Source organism: Pelophylax lessonae, assembly GCF_965119305.1.
Source record: "Pelophylax lessonae genome assembly, chromosome: 2".
Lineage (NCBI taxonomy): Eukaryota > Metazoa > Chordata > Amphibia > Anura > Ranidae > Pelophylax > Pelophylax lessonae.
Window position 1 is genome coordinate 372,333,000 of NC_138769.1, and position 25,228 is coordinate 372,358,227.

Here is a 25,228-nt window from a genome sequence, read left to right on the forward strand (position 1 = left end):
CTGCATTTTTGACTTACCGTAAAATCCTTTTCTCTTAAGTTCATTGACGGACGCAGTACACGCCCCTCTATTTTGAGTTGGGTTGGTGTTACTTTTCTGACACTGCTTTGATACAAAACTGACATCCTATGCAGGAAGAGAGGGTGTACCCTCCGGGACTGCTCATAGGCATAGCCAGAACTTTTTTCTGCCTAGTGTCCTACTCCTGTAGGGGGCAGTATTACCCTACTGATATGGATCAGAGAACTGCGTCTGTCAATGAACTTAAGAGAAAAGGATTTTACGGTAACTCAAAAAATCAAGTTTTTACATTCATGCATAGAATGAATGAAAGTAAAAAAAAAAACTTGAACCTTTACATCCACTTTAAGCCAGCCATGGATTAAAATTCAGTTCAGCAGGGAACAGTTGAACTTTAATTGATATAGTGTAAGGCTGGCCATACACTATACAATTTTCTTGATCAATTTTCCTTTAGATTTACCAAAAACATATAATATGAGGTCAAACCTAAACACTTTCAATCAGTATGGAATCAGACAGGCCCTCGCACTACATAGTTAACCACTTTACCACCAGAGGATTTTGCTGTCTTACGTCCAGGCCACTTTTTGCGATTCGGCACTGTGCGACTTTGAAAATTGCGCGGTCGTGCAACGCAGTACCCAAACGAAATTTACGTCCTTTTTTCCCCACAAACAGAGCTTTCTTTTGGCTGTATTTGATCACCTGTGCGATTTTCATTTTTTGCGATCTTAATTAAAAAAAACGTCAATTTTGAAAAAATAACAATATTTTTCTAATTTGACAGTTAAAAAATATCAAATATATTCAATTTTTGTCATATATTTAGGCCAAAATGTATTTAGCTACATGTCTTTGACAAAAAAATTCTCAATGAGCGTTTTTTAACCGCTTTATGACCGGAAGGTTTTACCCCATTCCTGACCAGGCCATATTTTGCGATTTGGCACTGCGTTACATTAACGGACAATTGCGCGGTCGTGCGGCACTGTACCCAAATTAAATTTATGTTCTTTTTTCCCCACAAACAGAGCTTTCTTTTGGTGGTATTTGATCACCTGTGCGATTTTTACTTTTTGCGCTATAAACAACAAAAAAATGCGACAATTTGGAAAAATAACAATATTTTTCACATTTTTTTTTTTATATGAAATTTCCCCCAAAAAATGTAAAAATCTAAATTTTTTATCATTTTAGGCCAATTTGTTTTCTGCTATATATTTTTGGTAAAAAAAAATCGCAATAAGCATATTTTGATTGGTTTGCGCAAAAGTTATTGCGTTTACTAACTAAGGGAAAGATTTCTGTCATTTTTGGTGTTTTTTTTTTTTAACGTGTAATGGCGGCGATCTGCGTTTTTTTTTTTTTTTTTTTTATTTTGCGACATTGTGGCGGACGGATCAGTCCCTTGACTGACATTTTTGACACTTTTGGGGGTACCAGTGACATTACTACAATAATCAGTGCTCTAAATATGCACTGTTACTGTAAAAATGACACTGGCAGGGAAGGGGTTAATTTTTATTGGAGAGGGAGGGGTTAATGTATGCCTGGTGCTTACTGACGTGTGTGGGGGGAGGTGACAGAGTGACACAAGGACAGATCACAGGTTCAGCTATGCTGAATCCTGCAATCTGACCCTGTCTGTCACTTAGGAGATCCGCCCGCTTTGTTTACACAAGCGGGCGGATTTCCAAACAAGATCCCAACGATCGGGGAAGAGCGGCGGTGATCACCGCCGCCCATCCCCTGGCCCGACTCCCGCTGTAACTGAATACAGCGGGAGCGAGCCTCCGGCGGCGCGCGCACGCCGCCCACAAGGGGAGGAGTCCAGCGACATAGGTCTACGTCGCTGGACAATAACGAGCCACATTGCCGCAGTAGCAGCAATGTGAGCGGGGGTAAAGTGGTTAAAGGTAAATCTAAACAAAATTGAACACTGAAATTCTATAGTGTATGGCCAGCCTATTCGAAAGAAGTTGATCGTTAGAACGGAAATGTGGAAAAACGTTTGTTATTCAATGGATGCGGCCTGATAAAAGGGGGGGGGGGGTCCCGCTGTCAGATTGCAGTGTCTCAGCTGAGGGGATTCCTCCATTCACCTCTCTTATGTGTGGATGGAGGCATCTGCTGGTTGAAAAAACAAATGTATGGCCAGCTTTAATTGCATTGCAGAAAGTTGTTTTGCAGAGCAGGGTTCTTTCAGTTGGATAGATAATTTTTTTTTTTTATACATTTTTTGCACTTTAAATTGAATAATACACATTGGACATGTGCATTTCCTGTACCTGAATCATTACAACATTATCTGGCATCATCATGTGATTCTGAGCGTTACTGGAATGATTTGTCTGCCAAGGACTGTCTTGTGACTAGGAGTAGTGTCCTCTGAGGAGCCATTTTTAGTGTAGTCAGGTTAAAGAAAACGGCAGAAAAATGTCTGCCAATGACTTTCATGTAATAAAGAAATTATAGTTACAGAACCCGTCAGTGTGGCTGCATTCATTGCTTATATCCTGGTGCAGAATATTTTCTAGGCTATCACTTTTTCCTAAATAGTGACACCCTCTGGGGACTATCAGTATAGAAGTGCAGTGTAAGTTGTATGGAATTCCTCTGGGCATTCAGTCCTGCCATAGACTAAAGTTTCTGTCATTACAAACTGTAAACTCCACTTTAGTTTGGACTGATATGAAGAATATTCAGGTATGATATACACGTGTATTGAATGAGAGCGGCAATTGTGTGGAAAGGTAAGACTGGTGAGTGGGAGGACCTGTCTCTGCACAATGTGATCTTCATTTTCACACTGCTGCCCTTGGGGGGGAAATGACTTTACAGGCTGCTTTCCTGCTTGTCACCAGCAGAGAGCTCTGCTACTCCACCGACAATCAAGGTTGGCTCGCCTTGGCTTCTGCATTGCGATGATGTAACCGTTATATTTATGCAACAGCAAAAGCATGCACTCAAGAAAAGTTTTGTTTTTACGCTATATATATATATATAGATAGATAGACGTATATATATATATATGTGTGTGTGTGTGTGTGTATATATATATATATATATATACATACATACATACATACATACATACAAATTTTAGATGTTAAATTCCAAATTTTAATGGTTGTCTGAAAAACTTGATAAAAAAAAAAATAGTTTATTATTGGAATAGCGGTTGAAATGCAAGTCTGACCTGCTTTGTAGGATCTGAGTTTCAAGAGCTAAAAAGCCAAAACCTTTTTTTGAAGTTTGGAAACAGTAGAAAAATTTTCCCCTCACTTTTAGTTCTGGTGACACTGATCATCAGACCAAAGAGAGTGAATCTCTAACAGATTGCAGGTTAGCAGTCTTTAGGCCGGTTCACACCATGAATCACCCAGGTACGCACTGGGCGATTCACATGCAATTTCAGCCCATTCATTTGAATAAACTGAAATCATGCTGGACCACAGAAAAAGTAGTGCATACTTTGCTTTACAAAACGGCAAGCAACCAGTACAGAAGTGCCATGCAATCTGGTGCAGGCAAATGCATGTTATTATTGCGCTGACACCCGCTGACACCCGCTGCAGATCACAAGTGCAGTGCGGTTTAATTGCAGTGTGGGAAATGCACACGGAGCGTGGGTTTTCCACACTGCGTCCTGGTGTGAACTTGCCCTTGGATTTGAAGGGTTTAACAGTTTTCTTCTATTTAAGACTTGAGGCTGGCCATACATTATACAATTTTCTTAAAATTTACCTTTAACTATGTTGTACAAAGGCCTGCCTAATTGGTACAAGTGAAAGTGTTGTTTAGCTTTGACCTCATATTATGTGGTTTGTGGTAAATCTAATAGAGAATTGTTCAAGAATATTGAACATGTATGGCCAGCCTAAGAGTATTTTCAGCATGTACAGGAAAAACGTGTTGATCTTGCTAGAAATGCAGCATATTTGTCACTTACCGTGAGCTGAACAGAAAGCATAAACAATATGATCTTCCTTCCTATCTTCTGTAAACTGTAAGCTCCCCCACTCCAGCATGTAATTTTTTTTCAAGTCCGCGGTGGTGCAAAGCCTACAACGAAAAAACCCGTAGGTGAACAAAAAACGTGCATGTGAAACACACACACACACACACACACACACAAAAAAGTGCACTTAAGGGTGTGCTTTAGTTCATTCCCCGAAGGGGTAGGACTTTGACCCTGATCTCCCAGGGCACAAGGCTCCTGACAGGGATTAAGGTTTCCATGGTCTGCCTAGCCAGAAGGCCTGGCAGACCCCGTTCTTCAGGCCAGCCGAAGCCAACCCTGAATACTAGGTCAGGGGGCTCTCCCAAAGAGCGACCCCCCCCCAGAGGCAGTGGAGGAAGAACCCTGAGGGCCTCACATCCTCCCCCCTAGACTTCAGGGTAAGTCCGAGGACTCACACCCTACAATCCGTGAAAACACACTCAAAAGTGAAAGTGACAAACAATAAGGGAAAATAAATAGAAAATAATAAAGTGGCCGTGCCAAATGTGCACTGGCCAGACCCTAGGGCCTGTTAAGCAAAAATTGCCCTGGACTTCAGCCAAAAGGCCCAGCCCATGAGGCGCAGTGCAGACGGGTGCTGTGACCTTGTGCCTGTTCACACTGTGGGGTCCCACACCCATGTGTTACTAAGAGCACCCCTGGGATGACCACTCCCAGGGTGCACAGTCACGGTGGACCTTCTGCCTTCCCGGCCCGTGGCCAGACAAGGTAGCCCATTCAAATCCGGAGGTAATGGACCCTTCCAGCTTTCTAGGGGAGAACTTACTCCCGGCCCCCAATTACGCTCAGGCGCTCCGGTTTCAGTTCCTGCCAATACTAACCTTCCAGGTCCCCATCACTCCAGCAGGTTTGCATAGCCACCACCCAACCTTGGTCAGGTTAAATGACAGCACAGCACCCCCACTGATAAGAACAGATAGTGTTATGTAACGGTATCAGCCAAATGATCAGACCAGTGGTGAGGTGCAATTTCTACTTTACTTCACAATGTGGAACGTAGATTACACAGGAGATCATGTGAACAGGGGTTTGCAGTACAAAACAGCAATATGAGGAGGGGAGAAACATTCATAAAACATGTGAAAACAATTCTATTGCAGTTCTAGTAATGGCCACTAGATGGCAGCAGAGTGTTCTGAGTTCAGTTTACAGATAGGATAAAGATCTGAAGATTCTCACGTGTTCCCAGAGATTGATCGTCCATTCAGCAGACTGGGAGCCGAGGGGATTTCCTGCTGGCACAGACTTTACATAGGCACTGCTGATGCTGACTTTGGTCAGGAGGCTCTGGGGGCCGTAGATAGGACCAACCGACTTCTTGGACAACTTCTCCACATGGACTGTAACAGAGTCCTCTCCAGTGACTGGGGCTTGGATAGATGCTGCGTGCTCTTGTGCTCACTGCTGGTGGCCCACACACCAGACCGATCGAATGAGGACCCAGCACCTGGGGACAGCTCACTTGCCCAGTCACTGCTGTCCCATCAGGCAGGATCTCTCTGAGCACAGGAAGCTGGGCGGAGCTGGCATTTATACTCCCTGGGCGTGTCCTGGAACTCAGGGGATGCTGGGAGCCCAGAGGATTGTGGGGAATTGAGTTAAAGGGACTTGCACCTGCATCTGGATAAAGGGGCACACCACTACAATACTACACTTCATCTTAGCCAAAAGGGCAAGAAGCGATATATAATAAAAAGAAAAAATCAAGTAAATTAAATTTAATTAAATTTTATTCACGCTAAACAGCAAGCATGGGCAGATCTCATGCTGCAAATATATTCTGAAAGCCAGCTCTGCCTCTGTCCAAATACCTAAACAGTGTCTGCATCTGATTGGACGCACACGCGCTATTTAGTAGACAATTTTCTCCCTGGCCCGTTTGATTTTTCAGTTAAAGGATGATAGGCGGGAGGGTTCTGTCGAGGCCCCTCACAAAGAGAACTTTGCCCGGTTCATCAGGAACTGCTTGACGCTTGTGCTGTCTATGCCTAATTGAACGACTTCAATACAACCAGCCTGTTGGATTTTTTGCATGTAGCCGCCAGCAGTAACCATTATGTTATGTTGGCAGGGAAGGCTCATTGCCAGCAAAAACACAATGGCCCTGACTGTGTTGATGGGAAAATCAAGCAACCCCCGTTTGCAGGAAAGACAATTGCATCACCTCTGGCTTGCTTAACTTTTTTTTTTTTTTTTTTTTAATGTATTTTTGTGACTCCTCATCAGCATGGCTTGTCCTGTCGGCACACCTCCTTTCCTTGTTCTTGCTCCCTAATCAGTCCTTCCTTAGCACAGTCTGTTGTATTCCTGGGTTTTCCTCTCCCCCCTGTCAGCCGACCACCCTCTAGCAACTGCTTCACTGCTAGGATTTTCGGCAAAGTGCCGAGAATAGAAACCACTGAGGGTGCACAGAACAGAATGAGCGAGTGTTTTAAACAGCACAGGTACCTTTTTCAAGTGTTTTATATAGCCATACATGTAAAAGGGCAGGAAGCATTTTGTCAATACTTAAATTTCTCTGTCGCTCATTGACAGATGCAGTCCTCTTGATTAATAACACATTGGGTTAATCTGCCCTCTACAGGAGTAGGACACTAGAAGGAAGGAAAACGTTCTGGCCACACCTGGGTCAGCCGCAACATAGTCTCACTGGACGGGGACTGACTCTGCGAGTTAAACGTCTCGCCTGGACGCCGACGACCAGTTGGAAACTGAGTCACGGCGTCCATATTGGTCGACAGCCCCCCCACCTCGGTGGAGAGGGGTTCTGTCAGGAGTTGGCGCCCGCCTGTTCCGGTATGGTGAGTAGAATGTTCCCCCTCTCCCCATGACGGGTGTGTTGGTGGACGCGGGCCCCTCCCTGGGATGGTCAGACGCTCATGTTGCTGGGTCCCCCCTCTATCCTATAACAGGTGTCACAGATCCCCCAATGAGTGTGATTTTGTGAATAAGTAACCAGGAGGCTTGGTTTGGGAGCTGACTATTTAAAGTCACTGTATGAGTGAGCACTGTTAAGGGACCATGACTGAAGTCAGTGGGGCATTACTGTGATGATGGCCATGTATAAGGGTGATAGCATCCTACCTGATAAGGTTGCAATACAGGCCGATGCCTGTGCCTGGACTACCGCCATCCGCAGGCCGCCATCCTCCCACAGGCCGTATACCTCCCACAGGCCGGTGACTACCTCCCGCAGGCCGCCGCTATCTTGCCACAAGCCGCTGCCATCCTCCACAGGCCGCCGCCATCTTGGCGTAGCCTCGTGTCTCCAGCATGGGGGCAGCCATGTTTGAGATGACCAAACACCTCGAGGAGTAATGGGGAGGCGCCGGAGGGCGTGTAAATGGGCGGAGCTGCCTCCTTTACCCAGGAAAAGGAGCCAAAGACTTCCTGTCTGTAACAGACAGGGCTGGGAGCAGGTTGATAGAAACTTCTGTGCATCAGGTGGTGAGCCTTGGGGGTCTCTCTCTCTGTGGGGTCCAAAGCAGGTAACACTGAGGGGCGCTGTTGCACTGGGGGATTATAAAAAAAACATGTATCCCCACCTGATCCCCTCGAGGTGGCCGCAGGACCCTCCAGTGCCCCACTTGTGATTGATGCATTATCAGCAGTTTTGGAGTCTTTGGTATCCCGGGTGGAGGTGGCCTGTCAGGGACGGGGGTCAAGAAAGCGACCCCCGCCTACCCCTATTTCATCTGATACTTCAGATACAGATTCTGAGCTGGTCATCGCAGCTGCAGGTCCCTCTTCTGGGGCTGTTGTCTCAGGTAATGTCTCCTCAGACAGTGAGGAGGACGTCTCTGCCTCCGCCATAGCACATGAAGAAGCGTTGGTGGACGCACTAGTTGTGTCTGTCCGGGAAACCTTAAGACTTGAGGTTACACCGGCAGAGGTAACCGACATGGAAATTCCTTTTGGTACCAGTAAGCCTACTAAGATAGCGAAGGTTTTTCCTTTACCCAAATGCTTTGGTAATAAAATTAAGGAGGAATGGGATCATCCGAAACGAACCCTTGCTATTTCCAAACGCATTGCTAGGCGCTATCCGTTTGAGGAATCCCTCATTAAAAAATGGACGGTACCACCAGTGGTGGACCCACCGATTTCCAGACTAAATAAAGCCACTGTTATCCCGTTGGAGGACGATCCGTCCTTTAAGGATCCAGTGGATCGAAAAGTGGAAGCGGAATCCCGCACCATTTTTTCCCTGATCGGGTCAACCTTTAGGCCATTGGTTTAGTTTCACAAACATTGACAGAATGGGCCAAATTGTTACGCTGTGACTTAAAGGGGAGAAGTATCCCCCCGGCAGCATCTGATTTGATGGAGAAAATTATACAAGGACTACAGTTCGTCTGTGACACCGCCCTGGATGCCACTCCCTTGTTGGGGCATGCATCGATGTCAGCAGTGGTCCTCAGACGTGTGTTGTGGTTAAAGTGCTGGTCGGCGGATCAAGGTTCCAAGAAAGCTTTGGCTAATCTCCCTTTTCAGGGGGCTCGCCTGTTTGGGGCCACCTTAGATGAGATCATAAAGGATGTCACTGGGGGCAAGAGTACTTTTTTGCCACAGACTGCTAAGGGTAAAGGACCTCGTAACAGGCGAGGACCTTCCTTTTCCGCTCCTAAAAGGTTTGTTCGCTCCGCTGGGGCGAACGAGAAGGGCTCCAAAGCCCCCTCAGGGGGTTTCAAAGGGAGCTGGTCGGGTAAACAAAAGTCCGGCTCAGCCAAACCTGAAGATAAAACCAATACAGCCTGAAGGTGCGCCCCCGCCCATCTCTGGGGTGGGGGGACATCTTCACCGGTTTCCAGATCCATGGCTTTCCTGAATCCCGGACAAAGGTGTTCAGGGGATCATACGGTCGGGATACAAGATCGAGTGTCAATCACTTCTACCGGTGCGATTCTTCCCTTCCAACATTCGTGTGCTACAAGGGGCGGTAGTTTCCGTTCCTTGAGCAGAACGTTTTCTTAATTTTTTCCAAAGATCGTTCCCAGTTCCCTCCAGGAATCGGATCCGGTTGAGCGAGCGGACCAGGGAGTCTCTGGTCTGGTGGCTTCGGTCTCCAATGCTCAGCCAGGGGAAGTCACTACTTCCGATTAGAATTCAAGTTTCTGATAAATGTGTGGGAACTGTGTGGGAACTGAGAGCGATCAGACTTTGTCTGATTTTCTGGACCGAGCAGCTCTAGGGCAGCCTGGTTCGGATCCAGTCAGACAACGCCACGGCTGTGGCTTATGTCAATCACCAATGATTTCACCAGATGTGCTTTCACTGGGGCACCCCGGAGGTGGATCTGTTGGCATTTTGGCTCAACAGGAAGGTGCGGAGGTTTGTAGCCCGCGATCCTCTAGCGGACGCAGCAGACGCGCTGATCGCCCTGTAGGGGCAGTATCAGCTACTGTATGTCTTCCCTCCTCTCAAGTTGCTGCTGAAACTTCTCCGCAGGATAGAGGTGGAGGGAATTCCAGTTATCCTGGTAATTCCGGACTGGCCTCGTCAAGCCGGGCACGCCGACCTGGGCAGGCCGGTCGCGGACGCTCCTTGGAGACTTCCTCTCAGAGAGGATCTGCGGTCTCAAGGACCGATCTTCCATCTTGCTTTACAATCGCTGGCTTTAACGGCCTGGCCATTGAGACCCAGGTACTGAAGGACAAGGGATTGTCAGCTTCAGTTATTCCTACTCTAATTAAAGCAAGGAAAGCGACTTCCAGCAAAGTCTATTATCGCACATGGAAGGCTTATATTGCGTGGTGTGAATCTCTTGGATTTCCCCCACGTACCTATTCGGTGACCCGAATTTTGGCCTTTCTGCAACAGGGGGTTGAGCAGAAACTGTCCTTGAGCACTATCAAGGGTCAGGTTTCAGCGTTAGCAATTTTCTTTCAGAAACCTTTGGCTATTCATTCCTTGGTACGGAATTTCATCCAGGGAGTGCGGCACCTGGCTCCGCCAGTGCGCGCGCCCTTACCCCCCTGGGATCTTAATTTAGTGTTGTCGGTTCTTCAGAAACCTCCCTTTGAAGATATTAGGGAGATTCCCTTGCTTACTTTATCCCAGAAGGTGGCCTTCTTGGTGGCCATCACTTCTGCACGCAGGGTGTCAGAACTGGCCGCATTATCTTGTCGTTCCCCCATATCTGGTGGTTCATAGGGATAAGGTGGTTCTTCGTCCGAATTCATCCTTCCTTCCTAAAGTGGTTTCAGAATTTCATCTGAATGAAGATATTGTATTACCTTCCCTGTGTCCTAAGCCCAGTCATCCTTGGGAGTTTGCGTTACATTCCTTGGATATGGTTCGGGCAATCAGGGTATACCTGAAGACTACGGATTTGTTTCGTAAAACGGATTCACTTTTTGTGATCACGGATGGCCCCAAAAAGGGGTTGCCTGCATCTGCCGCGACTATCTCCAAATGGATCAGACAGACGGTGGTACAGGCCTATTCTATTAAGGGTCGGGATCCTGCGTTCCCTGTTAAGGCGCACTCCACTCGGGCGCTTAGTGCTTCCTGGGCCTTCCGCCATCAGGCGTCAGTGGTCCAGGTTTGCAAGGCGGCTACCTGGTCGTCGGTTCATACCTTTACAAAATTTTATAAAGTTGATGTGATGGCATCGGCGGATGCCTCTTTTAGCCGCAAGGTTCTGCAGGCCGCAATTTGAGGAGACCGGTGGTCTACCTCGAGGGTTTTTTTCTATTGGGTTTTCAGTTGAGTCTCATCCTTGGTTGGATGAGCCTTTAAGACTTCTAGTCGGCACCGGTTGGGCCTTCTGGATTTAAATTTTTATTTCTGTTATCCCACCCCTCATTTGTGGCACTGCTTTGGGATGTCCCAATGTGTTATTAATCAAGAGGACTGCGTCTGTCAATGAGCGACAGAGAAAAATGGATTTTTGTAAGATCTTACCGTAAAATCCTTTTCTCTTAAGCTCATTGACAGACGCAGTACCCGCCCTCTGTTTTTGAGTTGGGTTGGGTTAAATTCTCTAACACTGCTTTGTGACATAACTGACTTCCTGTAGCAGAGAGAGAGAGGATATACCTTCTGGAACTGCCCCTAAGGTGTGGCCAGAACGTTTTCCTTCCGTCTAGTGTCCTACTCCTGTAGAGGGCAGTATAACCCAATGTGTTATTAATCAAGAGGACTGCGTCTGTCAATGAGCTTAAGAGAAAAGGATTTTACGGTAAGATCTTAAAAAATCCGTTTTTCCAGCCTCCCTGTATTTCAACCTGTCATAGATTTTGACAGTTTGCTGCCAGCAGGGGTGGACGCTGCATTAGTGCCCTCTAGGCACCTGTAACGCCAGGATTTGATGCTGATCGGCTGAACCACCCATGTGCACGTAGCCATAAACGGGACCTGACAAAAGTCCCTTTGACAAAGAGCATGTGTGCGAAACATGTCACGGCAACCAGTTTCCATGTGTGTTCCAAGCTGGCTTTGACTTCTGGTGGTGTCACTTCCAGGTTGTCGTTTCCGGTCCAGGCGATCCCGCTCCGCTCGGCTCTGTACTGCAGGAGGTGTCCCTTTACTGTACACCAGCTGGTCCGTTGCTTCCCAGGCCCCCAGGCGTTACCATCCAGCTGGGGCTTTTCTTAATCCATTGTGGTACTGGACCCCCACCCAGTGGCTCTGCAGGTCGTTCACCGCCCACCACCAGCGGCTTCAACCTGGATAGGATACCGGTTTGGAATGTTATTTATTGATTTTTATCAATCCACAGATATGGTTTTAATTTAATAAATTTGACTTTTCTTCATGGGCTGTTTTCCTAACCTTCATTATACTAACCTTGGATAGCGCTGCTCCCCTTTCCCTCTGTCTGGAGCGCTGCCTGCCTTGTTCCCAGTATCCCAAGAGTCAAGAATCCTAAGGAGCTGTGTTCGTCAATGATCAAAAGAGAAAATGGGATTTTTGACTTACTGTAAAATCCATTTCCCTGTGTTCATTGACGGACACAGCACCCAACTCTCTATGGAGTTGTAATACTTGTGACACTGCTTGTAACAGTACCTATAGCAGAGAGGGGGAGTATACCTCCTGGGACTGCCCATAGGCGAAGTAAAGTTCTTTTTCTGCCTAGTGTCCTACTCCTGTAGGGGCCAGTATAACCCAATGGTCAAGATTCCTAAGGAGCTGTGTCCGTAAGTGAACACAGATAAATGGATTTTATGGTAAGTCAAAAATCCCATGTTTTTTTTTTTTTTTTTTTTTGCATGATGTACCCTAATCTTCTCACAGAAGATATCAGCCGCACTTCTCATGTAAAACACATTTATTGCATACATGAATTATGAGAAAACATGCAACACTTTAAGATGTAAAAAAAAAAATGAAAATATCCCTGTAAGGTTTCCTTCACACAGGGTGTTATATAACCATACCCCCCGGAAGGGGCTGTGTGCATGGGGATTCTGGATGCGTTTAGGGCCGTGGACCTGCAACCACACATCGGGAGCATTATCTGTCCGTGCAGTTTGTGAGTCAGTAATGAAACTGTCTGTCCCCCTCTTGTGTGAATGAGAACTTACACATAAAGAAGCCCTCTGAAATGTAAATACCAGTTGAAAAAGGTGTATGAACTAACAAGTGCAAATAATCTTCTGAGGAAGTGGTTGGATACCAAAATACTTGTTAAGTCATCCTGTGGATGCCATCAATACCTCATTGAAGTATTCTAGCAATATGGAGTCCCGGACCTAATTAGATTTTTTTTTTTTTTTCAATGTGTAATGCCAGTACTTATTGCCTTTTGGGTTAGTATTCTAGTATTGCAGTAAATTAATTCATGGAGTTCTATAGTCATAGCATACACTTTCATTTTATAACCTCAGAATTGTAATAACAATCTGTCATAATTAATAAAAATAGTGTTGCGCTGCTTCAAAATAACTACCAAAAGTAGTCGTTAAAAAATTTGTTACAATGACATAACATAAAAAATACAATTAAATAAATATAAAATGGAAAAAAATACAAAAAAAATTGCAATGAAATTATATTTGTGACGAAGTTCCTCCACTTCAAGTAACAAAATTCAAGTCTGTCATACCACAACCACAGTGAAGTAAAAGGACTTTGTCATAGATATTTCATTGCTTTTTTATTTATTTTTTGCCACTTTATCACAGCTTTGAATTGCACTGGATTAAAAGGACTTTTTGTTTTTCTAGATAAAATTTTATTTTTTATGTTATGTCATTGTAACAAGTTTTGTTGTTTTTGCCATGTAACAACTAATATTTGTAGTTATTTTGAAGCATTGCAAGACTATTTTCATTTATTATGTTAGATGGCTGATTTGGGATCACATTGGAGGTGTATGCAACAGCGTGTGGTGTCATTTTTGAACACATATGTTCAACATAGTTATATTTGACAATCCAATATACGCTTACTTGATAAATCACTTGTCGTGCTGGGAGTGGTGCCTACTGGCTGGCCATCTTCTTGGATCCCTTGCATACTCTGCAGCTTTTCCTCTCCTGTTTATAGTTGGGACGCTCTGTAAAATTTACAAAAGAAAAACAAACAATGCAATCATTTGCAAATCGAATAAACTATATTTTATATACAATGAAAATAGAAAACATTATAAATGTTTAAACTGAGAAAATTTAATATTTTAAGAAAAATGTTCATTTTAAAATTGATGGCAGCAACAAACTATCAAAATGTTGGGATAGGGCCATGTTTACCACGGTGTAGCATCCCTTCCTTCTTTCTTTTTTTCCAACTTCTTTTTATTGAGTTTCATTGTAGATAGTTCAAACTCTGGCTTGTAAATACAAAAATATCCATAACCACTTAAATAACACTTAAAGGCACTTCCAGTACCACAGCAACCTGAGGATAGATAGGAGTAAGAAATCCATCAGTAAAGCTATTTCCTGACGATTGACCGTGCTCCACTTCATCACAGCAGCTTAGGTATATTTAAACCTAAGTACCAACAAGGAACCCTTCTTGTATCATCAAAACAGCATACCTGACTCAATGCGAGGGATTTGGTTCCTGAGAGGCAGTGGTGGAGGAGGAACTAAGTCAAATGTCCCAAACCCTAATACATTTTTTTAGGGCAACCCCTAGACTCGTACATAAATTTGTGGAGTAGTATGGAGTTAACCAGGTGCTTCCAATAGTGAAGAGTTAGGGGGCTAAGGGAAACTTCCACTTGAGGATGATATCACCTCTTCCAACACTCTGTAAACATCTGGGAACTGAGGAGACCAGTTGCTGGAGTTTTGGGAGAGGAATGTTGTTTCTTTCTTGTCTGATATATATGATTCTAACAGCTCAACAGTCCTGGGTGGTCTTTGTTGTATATTTAATTTCAAGACAAAATATTTTCAATTGGTGAAAGGATTGGACTGCCAGCAGGCCAGTTAAGCACCCTGACTCTTCTACTACGAAGCCATGCTGTAAAAATGTGGAACAGACTCCCTTCCAGAGGTGGTTCCCAGTCAACTCAGTAGATTGCTTTAAAAAAGGCCTGGATTCTTTCCTAGGTGTACAAAATATAACTGGGTACTAATATTTATAGGTAAAGTTGATCCAGGGAATATCCATTTGTCTCTCGTGGGATTAGGAAGGAGTTTTTTTCCCCTGCTGTAGCAAATTGGATCATTAGCAAATGTAGCAAATTTGACAATTTTTTAGACACATCTTTCTGCAGATTGGTGAACCTCTGCTCATGTTTACTTCTGAGACCCTCTAAGAGCCTGTTCACACTAATCCGACTTGTCAGGTGACTTGGTCGCCTGACAAGTAGCTTCCAATGCTGTGCAATGGAACCGTTCTAATCAGAGCGACTCAAGTCGCTCCGACTTAGAAAAAGGTTCCTGCACTATTTTTTTGGCAAAGTCAGAGCGACCTGCATTGACTTCTATTATGAGAAGTCGTTGCAAGCCGCGCTGAAGTCACGCTGCACGGACGACTTCATTAGTCGCCTGAAGTCGGGGCGACTTGGAGTCGGATTAGTGTGAACCAATTCTAACTCTCTAAGATGCTTTTTTTTATATCCATCAGGTTGCTGACCTGTTGCCAATTAGCCTAATTAGTTGCAAACTGTTCTTCCAGCTCTTCTTTGTTAGGCTTCATGTACATTAGCCTACCCTGGCTACAGAAAAAAGCAAAACTTTTACTGCAATCTTGCAGCGATTTACATTTTCCCGTGGCTGGCAGTCAAAATGTTCCTATCCTGAACGTAATTCTTCCAGATTCAGGAGATGGAGGCTTAACCTCACGTTAAAACGGTGGCACCTAAACACTGCTAAGAGCCGATGTGTACATGGATACATAGGCTTTTGTGGAGTTGAGTTTAGGAGATTTTGGCTTTTTCAGCTGCTAGTGTATATAAGCCTTTTGCCGCGTTTCGCTTTTTCTGGCGACCAGTGGTCAAAGTAGGCTGTGTGTCCATTAAGCCCAAACTTGAGTTTAGGAATTTTTGGCCTTTAGACTCTTTTGGCGAAGAATCGCGTTCAGGATAGGAACGTTTTGGCCGTGGGAAAACACAAAACGCTGCAAAAATGCTGTTTTTTTTCCTGCCTTTAAACGCTTAAAATGTGCCTGTAATCATCCTACTGTGTATGGACACATAGGATAACATTGAGCTGCTTCTACAGGCAGAACACAAAACTCCTGTAGAAGTAGTGATTTTTAAGCCAGTGTGCATGGAATGTAATTAAAAAAAAAATAAGGTAATGTTGAAATTGGCAGTAGCAGCACAAAAGTTGGGACAGAGCAACAAAAAGCTGGCAAAGCAAGTGATCGGCTTCATGTAACAAAAACAAAAAGAGAAAAACAGGCGCCTCTGAGTAAAGACTGCAGTATTTAATTGGCAAACAATATTAAAAACTTACATCAAGGTAAGTAAACTGAGTGAGGTGGGTCTTCCGGTGTCCATGTGAAGGCTTGAGGCTTGGAGTCACCGCTGGTGGGGGGGGGGGGTGTCTGTATTCATCTCAGTTCCTCCTGTTCCTGTCCAGCAGGAAGTGGAGTGGTGTCACTAGCATGAAACTGAGCGGTGACCCCAATCCTCAAGCCTTCACATGGACACCGGAAGGACCCACCTCACTCACAATTACTTACCTTGATGTAAGATTTTAATATTATTTGCCAATTAAATACTGCAGTCTTTACTCAGAGGCATCTGTTTTTCTCTTTGTTTTTGTTTCATGTTTGGAGATTAGCCCTGAGCGCATGGATTGTTTCTTGTTTTATTCAAAGACTTTTATGATAGCCCCATTGGCTATCTAATGGACTACCTTTTATTTTAGTGCTATTACCTTTGCGCCACTTTGCAATTTTCTTTCTCTTTATACTTGATCGGCTTCATGTACACTAGCGACTCTTAAACTTGAGTTTAGGAGCTTTTTTTTTTTTGTGTTTTTTTGCCAAAGCTCCTAAACTCAACTCCATAAAAGCCTATGTGTCAATGTACACATAGGCTTTTAGCAAAGTTTTGGAGCTTCTGCGGTTAGGTGTGCTTCAGCCTCCCTCTCCTGAACGTGGAAGAATTGCATTCAGGTTAGGAACATTTTGACCACCGGCCGCGATTGTGCTGCGTTTTGCGGTTTCCCGCAACCACAGGGTGTACATGAGGAATTTCTTGGGAGAGGGAGATGGACATGCTGGGCTATTACACAGAATGCTTGTATTCGTATGACGAAAGACCTAAACTGGTTGTCATGGATAGGCAGCAATGATTGCCATAGTCAGTTTACTCACAGGCACAGAAGCACAGGCAGGATCAACCAATTCTGGACCTCAAGGCGCTAAACTGCTGCTGTTATAGAAGTTCCGAATGGTGTCCATTCGCACGGTAGTGGCGTTCCTACATCAGGGGGATTTTCTCGCTTCTATCGACATCAGGATGCCTACCTTCACATTCCAATATGTGACGGTCACCAGCGCTTCCTCCACTTTGCCATGGGCAAGGAGCATTATCAGTTTGTGGCGTTACCCTTTGGTCTCGCCTCCGCTCCTCGGGTCTTCACAAAAAGTGTTGGCCCCAGTGCAAGCATTGTTGCGTCAGCGGGGGATCACGGTACTGGGGTACCTGGACGATCTTCTTCTGTGAGCGTAGTCTCCGACTGCTCGGATGGACAACTTGGAGATTACTCTGCGAATTCTGAGGGAGTTTGGTTGGATTCTGAACCTTCGGAAGTCTGCTTTGGTTCAGTCCACAAAGACTGGACTATCTGGGTCTGACTCTGGACCCGGCCTAAGCCAGAGTGTGTCTTTCTGTGGGAAAACTCCATCCGAATCTGTTGTCCAGCAGACAGGCATCCCTCCGGGTTTGCATGTGGGTGCTGGGCCTGATGGGGGCTACCTTTTTGAGGTGGTTGAGATCTCTGCAATGGGAGAAGAATCCACAGTCTAGAGGTGACTTCGTTCTCTGGAACTTCTGAAAATTCTTTCTCCCCCTGTACTGGACCGTTGTCACCATGGGTACCAGTCTGTCCAGGTGGGGAGGTGTCCTCGGCACAGATTGTGCTCAGGGGGGCTTGGACTCTGAAAGAGTCCAGACTGCCGATCAATGTAGTGGAGCTTTGAGCGATCAGACTTTGTCTAGATCATTGGACAATTTGTCTTCAGGGGTGTCCAATACAAATTCAATTTGACAGTGCCACAGCCGTGGAGTATGTCAATCACCAAGGGGGCACAGAAGTGTCCTGCCGACTCGGGAAGTAGCCGGCACTCTAAGGTGGGCAGAACGGTCGTTCCAGCCCTCTCTGCTGTACACTTTCTATGGAAGGTACAGAGGTTTGTGGAACAGTCTCGGGATCCTCTTGCCGACACCATAGATGCATTAGTGGCTTCTTGGAGTCAGTATCTTCTGCTTTATGCCTCCCCCCCGCCTCAAACTGCTGCCAAGACTCCTGTGCAGGATTGAGGCTGAAAGGATTCAGGTTATTCTAGTGGCTCCAGACTGGCCTCCCTGGTCTTGTTACGCCGATCTGGTACGGCTTGTCGCCAATGCTCTTTGGAGACTTCCTCTCAGGGAAGATCTGCTGTCCCAAGGGCCATTCTGTTTTACAGTCGCTGGCATTACCAGCTTGGCTGTTGCAAGTTAGGTGCTGAAGGATAGAGGTTTGTTTAAATCTGTGTTTCCTACGCTGTTAAAGGCTAGAAACTCTACCTCTAGGAAGATCTACCATCGTACTTGAAAGACGTACATTGCGTGGTGTGAGTCTCTTGGGGTTCTCCCTCGCTCTTTTTTTCAGTTGCTCGGATCTTGGCTTCCCTCCAATGGGGGGGGGGTTAAGCAGTGCCTGGCCTTGAGTACCATCAAGGGCCAGGTTTCGGCCTTGGCGGTTTTCTTTCATGTCCATTGGCCACACATTCCTTGATGTGCATTATCTAGGGAATTCGACACTTGGCTCCTCCAGTGCAGTCTCCATTGCCATTGTGGGACCTCAAATTGGTGCTCTCTGTTCTTTAGAAGCCTCCCTTTGAAAGTCTTCAGGATGTTTCCCTGCTTACATTGTCCCAGAAGGTGGCCCTTTTGGTTGCTATTACTTCTGCGTGCAGGGAGTTGGAGCTGGCGGCGTTGTTTTGTCGTTCACCTTACCCGGTGGTTCACAGAGATAAGCTGGTTCTTCGTCCCAAAGGTCATCTGTGTGTTGCCTTCCCTATGTCCCAGGCCTAAACACCCTAAGGAAATTGCTTTGTATTCCCTGGATGTGGTTTGGGCAATCAGGGTTTACCTGGCAGCTACATAGTCTTTTAGGAAGTCACACTCACGATTTGTACACACGGATGGACCTCAAAAAGTGTTGGCTGCTTCTGTTTAGAGGACCTGGTCCTCTTTGAGGGTGTATTGTTTTTTTTCAGGTTAGCTCCATTTAACCTGGTTGGCTAGGGTTTAGCATAAGGATTTTTTTCTTGCTGTTCCCACCCCTCATGTTTGACACTGCTTTGGGGCATCCCAACTGTCAAGAAGATAAGGAGCTGTGTCCGTCAATGAACGAAAGACAAATTGGGATTTTTGACTTACCGTAATATCCATTTCTCTGATGTACATTGACGGACACAGCACCCACCCCTCTGTGGAGTTGGTTTTCTTCTGACACTGCTTATAACAAAACTGAATGCCTATAGCTGTGAGTGGGAGTATACCCCCTGGGACTGCCCCATAGGCGTAGTCAAGTTTTTTCCTGCCTAGTGTCCTACTCCTGTAGGGGGCAGCATAACCCAACTGTCAAGAAGGTAAGGAGCCGTGTCAGTCAATGCACATAAGAGAAATGGATTTTACGGTAAGTCAGAAATCCCATTTTTTTTTTTTTTTTTTTTTTAATTGTAAAGAATTAAAGTTACATCCAAACACATAACCTTTATGTTTAGTCATAAAAAAAAATGTAAAAAAGGGGAAAAAAGCATAACTAATGACTGGTATATATAAATGAGTTAAACATTTTTTTGTAAGCTGGCCCTTTAAGAAGTTTCTACACTTCACTATAATGGAAGAATCCTTGATGTTAATATAAGGAGGTATATCTGATATTCTGAAGATTTAAGCCAAATTATATTTTTCTAAAGCTATTGTATTCTTATATAGTTGGCTCTATTTTATCACTCTATATTATTATAGCGTGCTATGTTATTACTGCTTTCATAGTATCATGTGAAAATCAGTTAAAGGAGGCTGAAATGAGCAAATGAAACTACACATCTATTTTTACTGGAGATGGGTATGATTGGTGATAACCGTTCAGTATCCTGGACCTGTTATAGGACATGGCCATATATTCTTTGCAAAGATGTGGACTGTGTGCCTCTCCTATATAGTACTCTGATGACAGATGGATGTGCGGCACTCACTGTGTCCTTGTGTGGAATTCAGCTTGTGATAAGCTGGACACAGGATCAGTGTATATAGCAGAGTGCGTTTTCATCCCTCCCCCACACTTCTCTATGGAGAAGTGTCAGTGCTCAATCTTGTCTCTTCATTTGACTAGAGGCTCTTTCTGGGTTTGGAATGATGTGGATATAAGGGGAGGGTCAAGGTGGGCTTCCTTAGAATATCCCTGCTGGGGAAAAGGCGGGTGCATACCTGAGGATGATGAGGAGTTCAGGTGACCGCAGGCTGGAACAGCTTCCTGACTTGGAAAGGATAACTCACAGAAGAGCACCTAGCTCCTGTATGTCTAGGATTGGCATTTCTGCACCCTAATTTCAGAACTCACATGTGGTTCCGTTCAGGATGTAGGAGGAGCTTAGAGAAGAGTTGCTGCTGCCGGATTCTTTGGTGACTGTCACCCTAAGTGAAAGCAAGGTGCAGAGAAAATTCTGCCATGTGGCATGTCAAGAGACCGATGCACTCTAATTCCAACCTGGTGTGCCTTATGTGCTGCATGGGTCAGTATGTCTTCGGACGAAGGGAAAGCAATGTATTCTTTTTGCATAGAAGGCTGCATGTCTCACTTCCCTTCACGTCTAAACCTCAGAAGGTTTAGTAATAATCCGTTTGCTACATTCACATCCTGAGGATAAACTTGTGCATGTGTCACGATGGTGGTAGGAAGGCTCAGACAAGACAAACCTGTTACTGCAGTGTGTTTTCTATATGACAGCGTGTCATTCTTGTGTTAAGTGGGCTTTTCTTTGCTTTTACTTCCTTCAAGCCCCCACCCTCTACGACACATCCCTTATCAGCATTCAAGCCCAAAACTCTGTGTTTGGATTATTGTGACTGCCGGTTAATCCAGGCAGAGATTGGGCTGCAGTAGGAAGGTTTGCTGGATTATCATAATCTCTTTCCTGTAGAGGGTGGGAGAAAGTCTCTCTAGGGTGAGAGGTCACACACTGGCCTTACTGGTTAAGGGTTTGTTAAATTATCTGGATGATAGTGTGTCTAATCCTTCTTCCTTGCTTTCTTTCAGATGAACGAGACAGAGTACAGAAGAAAACATTCACTAAGTGGGTCAATAAACATCTCATCAAGGTAAATCTGTTTTTTTCCTGCCTGAATTTGGTACAATATGTATACCCCCTTGCTCTTCTCAAAGCCTGACCATACACTGATCAATATTCGGCCAGTTCAGCAAGGACTGGCCAACCTTTTGATCAGTGCATAGCCATATCCGTTCGACAGAAATCGATCATTTGATCAACATCTGTTGAATGACATGCTGAAAAAAAAATTCTTCATTAACTGCAGCTACTGATTAGTGTATTCTGACAGCTGCGGGTGCAGCTGTCAGAATACAATGTCCTGTCGAGGTTTATGTGAATGGAAGAAACATAGTTCCAGCAGGCTGAAGGGGAAAAAAAAAAAAAAGTAAATGTATGGCCAACTTATTACCCTAACTTTGTATAACATCTTTAGAAAAAAGAAAATATATTTACTTTCCACTGGCAGGGTTACATTAGTCAAATAGATATCTAAATTTAAAACAGTGCATTATTTGGAGGAAGTAAATCCTATAAGGCTGGAGCTACATTGAGTATTGCATGATCCAAGCATCATTGCTGTCCTTATCAGTATGCACTGTCATGATGGCATTATGTTCAGGTGATATATAGTGGATCTTAAGTAAAAAAAAAAAAGTGGGTTCATGAAGAAGCGGTGTATAATTCACATCTTCTTCACAAAACAGCAAATGTTAGCTATATGCAATTAATCACCATTCCACAATCAAAAGTTAGGAAAACTACCAGTTGTACAACTGATTTTTATCAGAGATTATGTATGACCATATTGAATAAAATGCTGTGTGTTTCAAAGCAGGCAAATAATCAAATAATCACATGTATATTAGCTGTACAGTCAGTCAACAGTGTAGGTAAAGAAAAGAGAAGGGGGGTGGGGACAGCACTTTGAAGTAGCTGTTGCAGCGTATTTGAGGAGAATTTTACTAGGGTCTGGGAACAGAAAGTATTTCAAGTATATCCTAACCCAAGAACAAAATTACAGCTTTCCAGTCCTTGGATATGGTGGCTGCACTGGTTTTCTTTCTCAAGCAATGTACATTTTCTGCAAGTACAGAAAAAAAACTATTGATCTGCCAGAAATTCAGTGTCATAGACATTTCTTGTGTGCTGAACTGAAATCTCAAACGTGATCATGATCAGCCTTCATAGTTTTTTTCTGCAAACTGTAGAACCCCTCCCTCCTATGTTATGTAATTGAGAGGGAGATATGTTAAACCCCAAAATTAGGAACTGGTAGCATTGTGTGACAATGCCGCGGTTTCATTATTTTAGCAAAACGAATATTGTTACCCTAGAACAGGCGAGATTACAAGGTAAAATTGAAGCATTAAAAGCATAAAATTAGAAAATCAATGCAGCCAGCACATGTGAGGACCTTTACCCTGCAAAATATGGCAATTTTGTTCTTGGGTTTGGATACGCTTCAGGAACAAAATTTGGTTCCTGGGGCTCTTTCACACCATGGGAGAGAAAAACAGGCGGAACCGATCGCACCACCCATTATTCTCTATGGAGTGGCTGATTTGAGTGGACATGTATCCGATCCGGACCACTAAAACAGACGTATGGGAATCTGTTCCCCATTCACTCGACGGATAGGATCAGATGGCAGTCGGATGGAAATGGATAGGCAGTCAGTTTCCATCCAACCGCTCCATAGATAACAGTGGCCTGTGTCTGCTCTGCACAGCAGAGTAGACATGGACCTGTCGTCATACTGCTCAGCAGGAATCAGCAGAGAGATCCCTGCTGAGCAGGCGGATCCACTGGACGGGATCTGCCCTGTCTGAAAGGGGCTTTATAGCTGACAGATATGTGAGGTTTAAGATATGCAAACAGACTACACAGTAAGCATTTATGTAGATCCGAGGTCTAAAAACTTTCTAAACAAAGGGTAGTTTACTGTCCTCCAGACATTAGGGAGGGGGCAGACTATGGCCATTGGGAGTACAAAATGTCCCAGGATTAGTGGGAATAAACAATCCCCCATCATTGGTGTCAGTGGGAGGAATTGGCCCCATCATATGTGTTTAATTGGGCCCCATTGTTGGTGTTATTGGGAGGAATTGTGCCACATCATTGGTGTTATTGGGCCCCATTTGTGGTGTCCTTGGGAGGAACTGTGCTCCATTGTTGATATCACTGGTAGGAATTGTGCCCTTCATTGTTGTCAGTGAATAAAATAGCACCCCAAGAACCACATAAAAGCAAGCAAAGGGCCGCAGTCTGGAGACCACTGATCTAAATTAAACTAAGCTCACCTTTCTGCCTTTTTACCTTGTGAATATGTCTGGGCCACCAATGGCGACAATAATTGTCATTTTGACAGGTTCGCAAGCACATCAATGATCTATATGAAGATCTACGAGATGGACACAATCTTATCTCCCTTTTGGAAGTTCTCTCTGGCGTTAGATTAGTAAGTATCTGTTTTTGTTTGCTGTGTGTGCTTTGCCATTGATTCACTCCCTTGTCCTCACACTCTCATTGCCATGTCCATCAGAACAAGGACCCCGAGGCTCCCTGGAGCCTTCGACTCACCCGTAAGCCATCTCGACGCCTTTTGATGGGAGAGGATTCAGAGGACAACCCTGACAATGCTGTATGTCACTAGAGCTACCATTCTGTCAGCTAACCCAGTGGGAGGATCGATTCCAGCACTGGGCTATCTGCTTATGGGCACAGCACAGGAGCTTTGTGGGAGGTGGATGTGTGCTGTGTGATTTTAGCATGCGCATGAAGGGAACGCTCAAAACATGTACATGTAATCACATGTGCTTGTTCACCTCCTTCCCTCAGTCACTGCACGGGGTGAATTACAAATAACTTATAGCTTTGTACACAGGAAAACAAAAGGTGTGAGGTGTCACCTAATCCACATATCATTATTTTCTTCCCACCATCCACTACTTGATTGTCCTGTTTGTAGTCACTTGTTTTTCTCCTTACCTCACAATCTTGTGCTTTTATTTTTTTATTTATTTTTTTTTATACACAGCTGTTCTTTCTAATTTTTCATTACCACTTCCTTATGTTATCTTGTCATTTTTAAATTGTATTTTCATCTTTTTATACCTCCTAAAATATTTGTGTTTTTTTATAGTGTCTCTATGTAGGTCCCTCTTTTTCTATTCATTCATCGTCATATTTCTAATGCTCTTTAACCTCTTCTAGTATGCTTGCTGCTCAGTTTTCCAGGTTCATATGGTCTCTCTGTGTCTTAATTCTTAAAGAAAAAAGTTTACCTTGCTTTGCAGCCCAGAGAGAAAGGTAGGATGAGATTCCACCGCCTTCAGAATGTGCAAATTGCGCTGGATTTCCTCAAACAACGTCAGGTAAATTATGAGTGATGGGCTCAAATTTTGTCTTTACAATTACAAATAAGACACTATTCTTTTTACTAGATGCATGTTTATTGGGTTCTACTCTTTCAAGCGAAATGTCTCCTATCACCCTCCACGTCAGTTTAGCAGGGACCAGCCAAATTTTGATAAATGGGTGGCCATCCCTGCTCGATTGACTTAGGTTTTTCCACCATGTTCCTATAACATTTCTCGATTTCTCAAATCCACCATCCACCTTGTTTGTGTGGATGGAGAAAACTGAATTTATTGAAAAATATCGACCCACAGGCTGTTTACAATAAAAAAAAAACTACCTAAGGCCAGTTTTAGTTGAAGCAAAGTTAAACCTTTTCCTATTTTTTTTCACGCAGTCCCTGTAAAAAAGCTAGGGAAAGATTGTGTGTATGTGTGCATACCTGCCAAACACTATTCACTGTGGCTGTATCAAAAACTTTCTCCTCTCTTTTAAGCAGCCTTCTCTAAAACCTGTGGCTAGCTATCAAGCCAACGATTTAGGTATTTTTTCAGTGTTTTTTTTTTTTTTGCACGGCCAGATCACAGAGATGCTATTACAGAGGGCAATTTTGTGAGTGACCGATTGAACGGAGTTGTGTGGATAGAAACTGCCAGAAGGCTCTAAGTAAATCTTATTGAAAAATCAGTAGAATAGAGTCAGTTTCAGGGAACGTTTAAGGCTAAAATATGCCTTTCTTTTTCTCAAGCAGCGGCTATACAGGAATGCCATACGCTTTCCTACACTGTGAGCTATGTTAAAGCGCAAAGGAACTCAGAGACTGCAGGGAGGGAGTGGGAGCCAAAAACAGTTTGTCCAAGAAAGCACACTCCCCCTTCCTGATATGTCATAAAGTCCTGTAATTATCAGTAATAGTAATGAGTT

General features: G+C 44.3%; 1 protein-coding gene across 5 annotated transcripts in view; it reads left to right on the top strand.

Annotated features, from left to right (window-relative positions):
* MACF1 (microtubule actin crosslinking factor 1) overlaps positions 1 to 25,228 on the top strand; it is a 483,848-nt gene that overhangs the window by 164,527 nt on the left and 294,093 nt on the right. For all 5 annotated transcript variants that reach the window (XM_082247546.1, XM_082247537.1, XM_082247539.1 and 2 more), the window contains 3 exons: positions 20,935 to 20,996; positions 23,316 to 23,405; positions 24,244 to 24,321. In XM_082247546.1, coding sequence (XP_082103672.1) covers positions 20,935 to 20,996; positions 23,316 to 23,405; positions 24,244 to 24,321 — 230 coding nt within the window. The remainder of the gene's footprint in view (positions 1 to 20,934; positions 20,997 to 23,315; positions 23,406 to 24,243; positions 24,322 to 25,228) is intronic.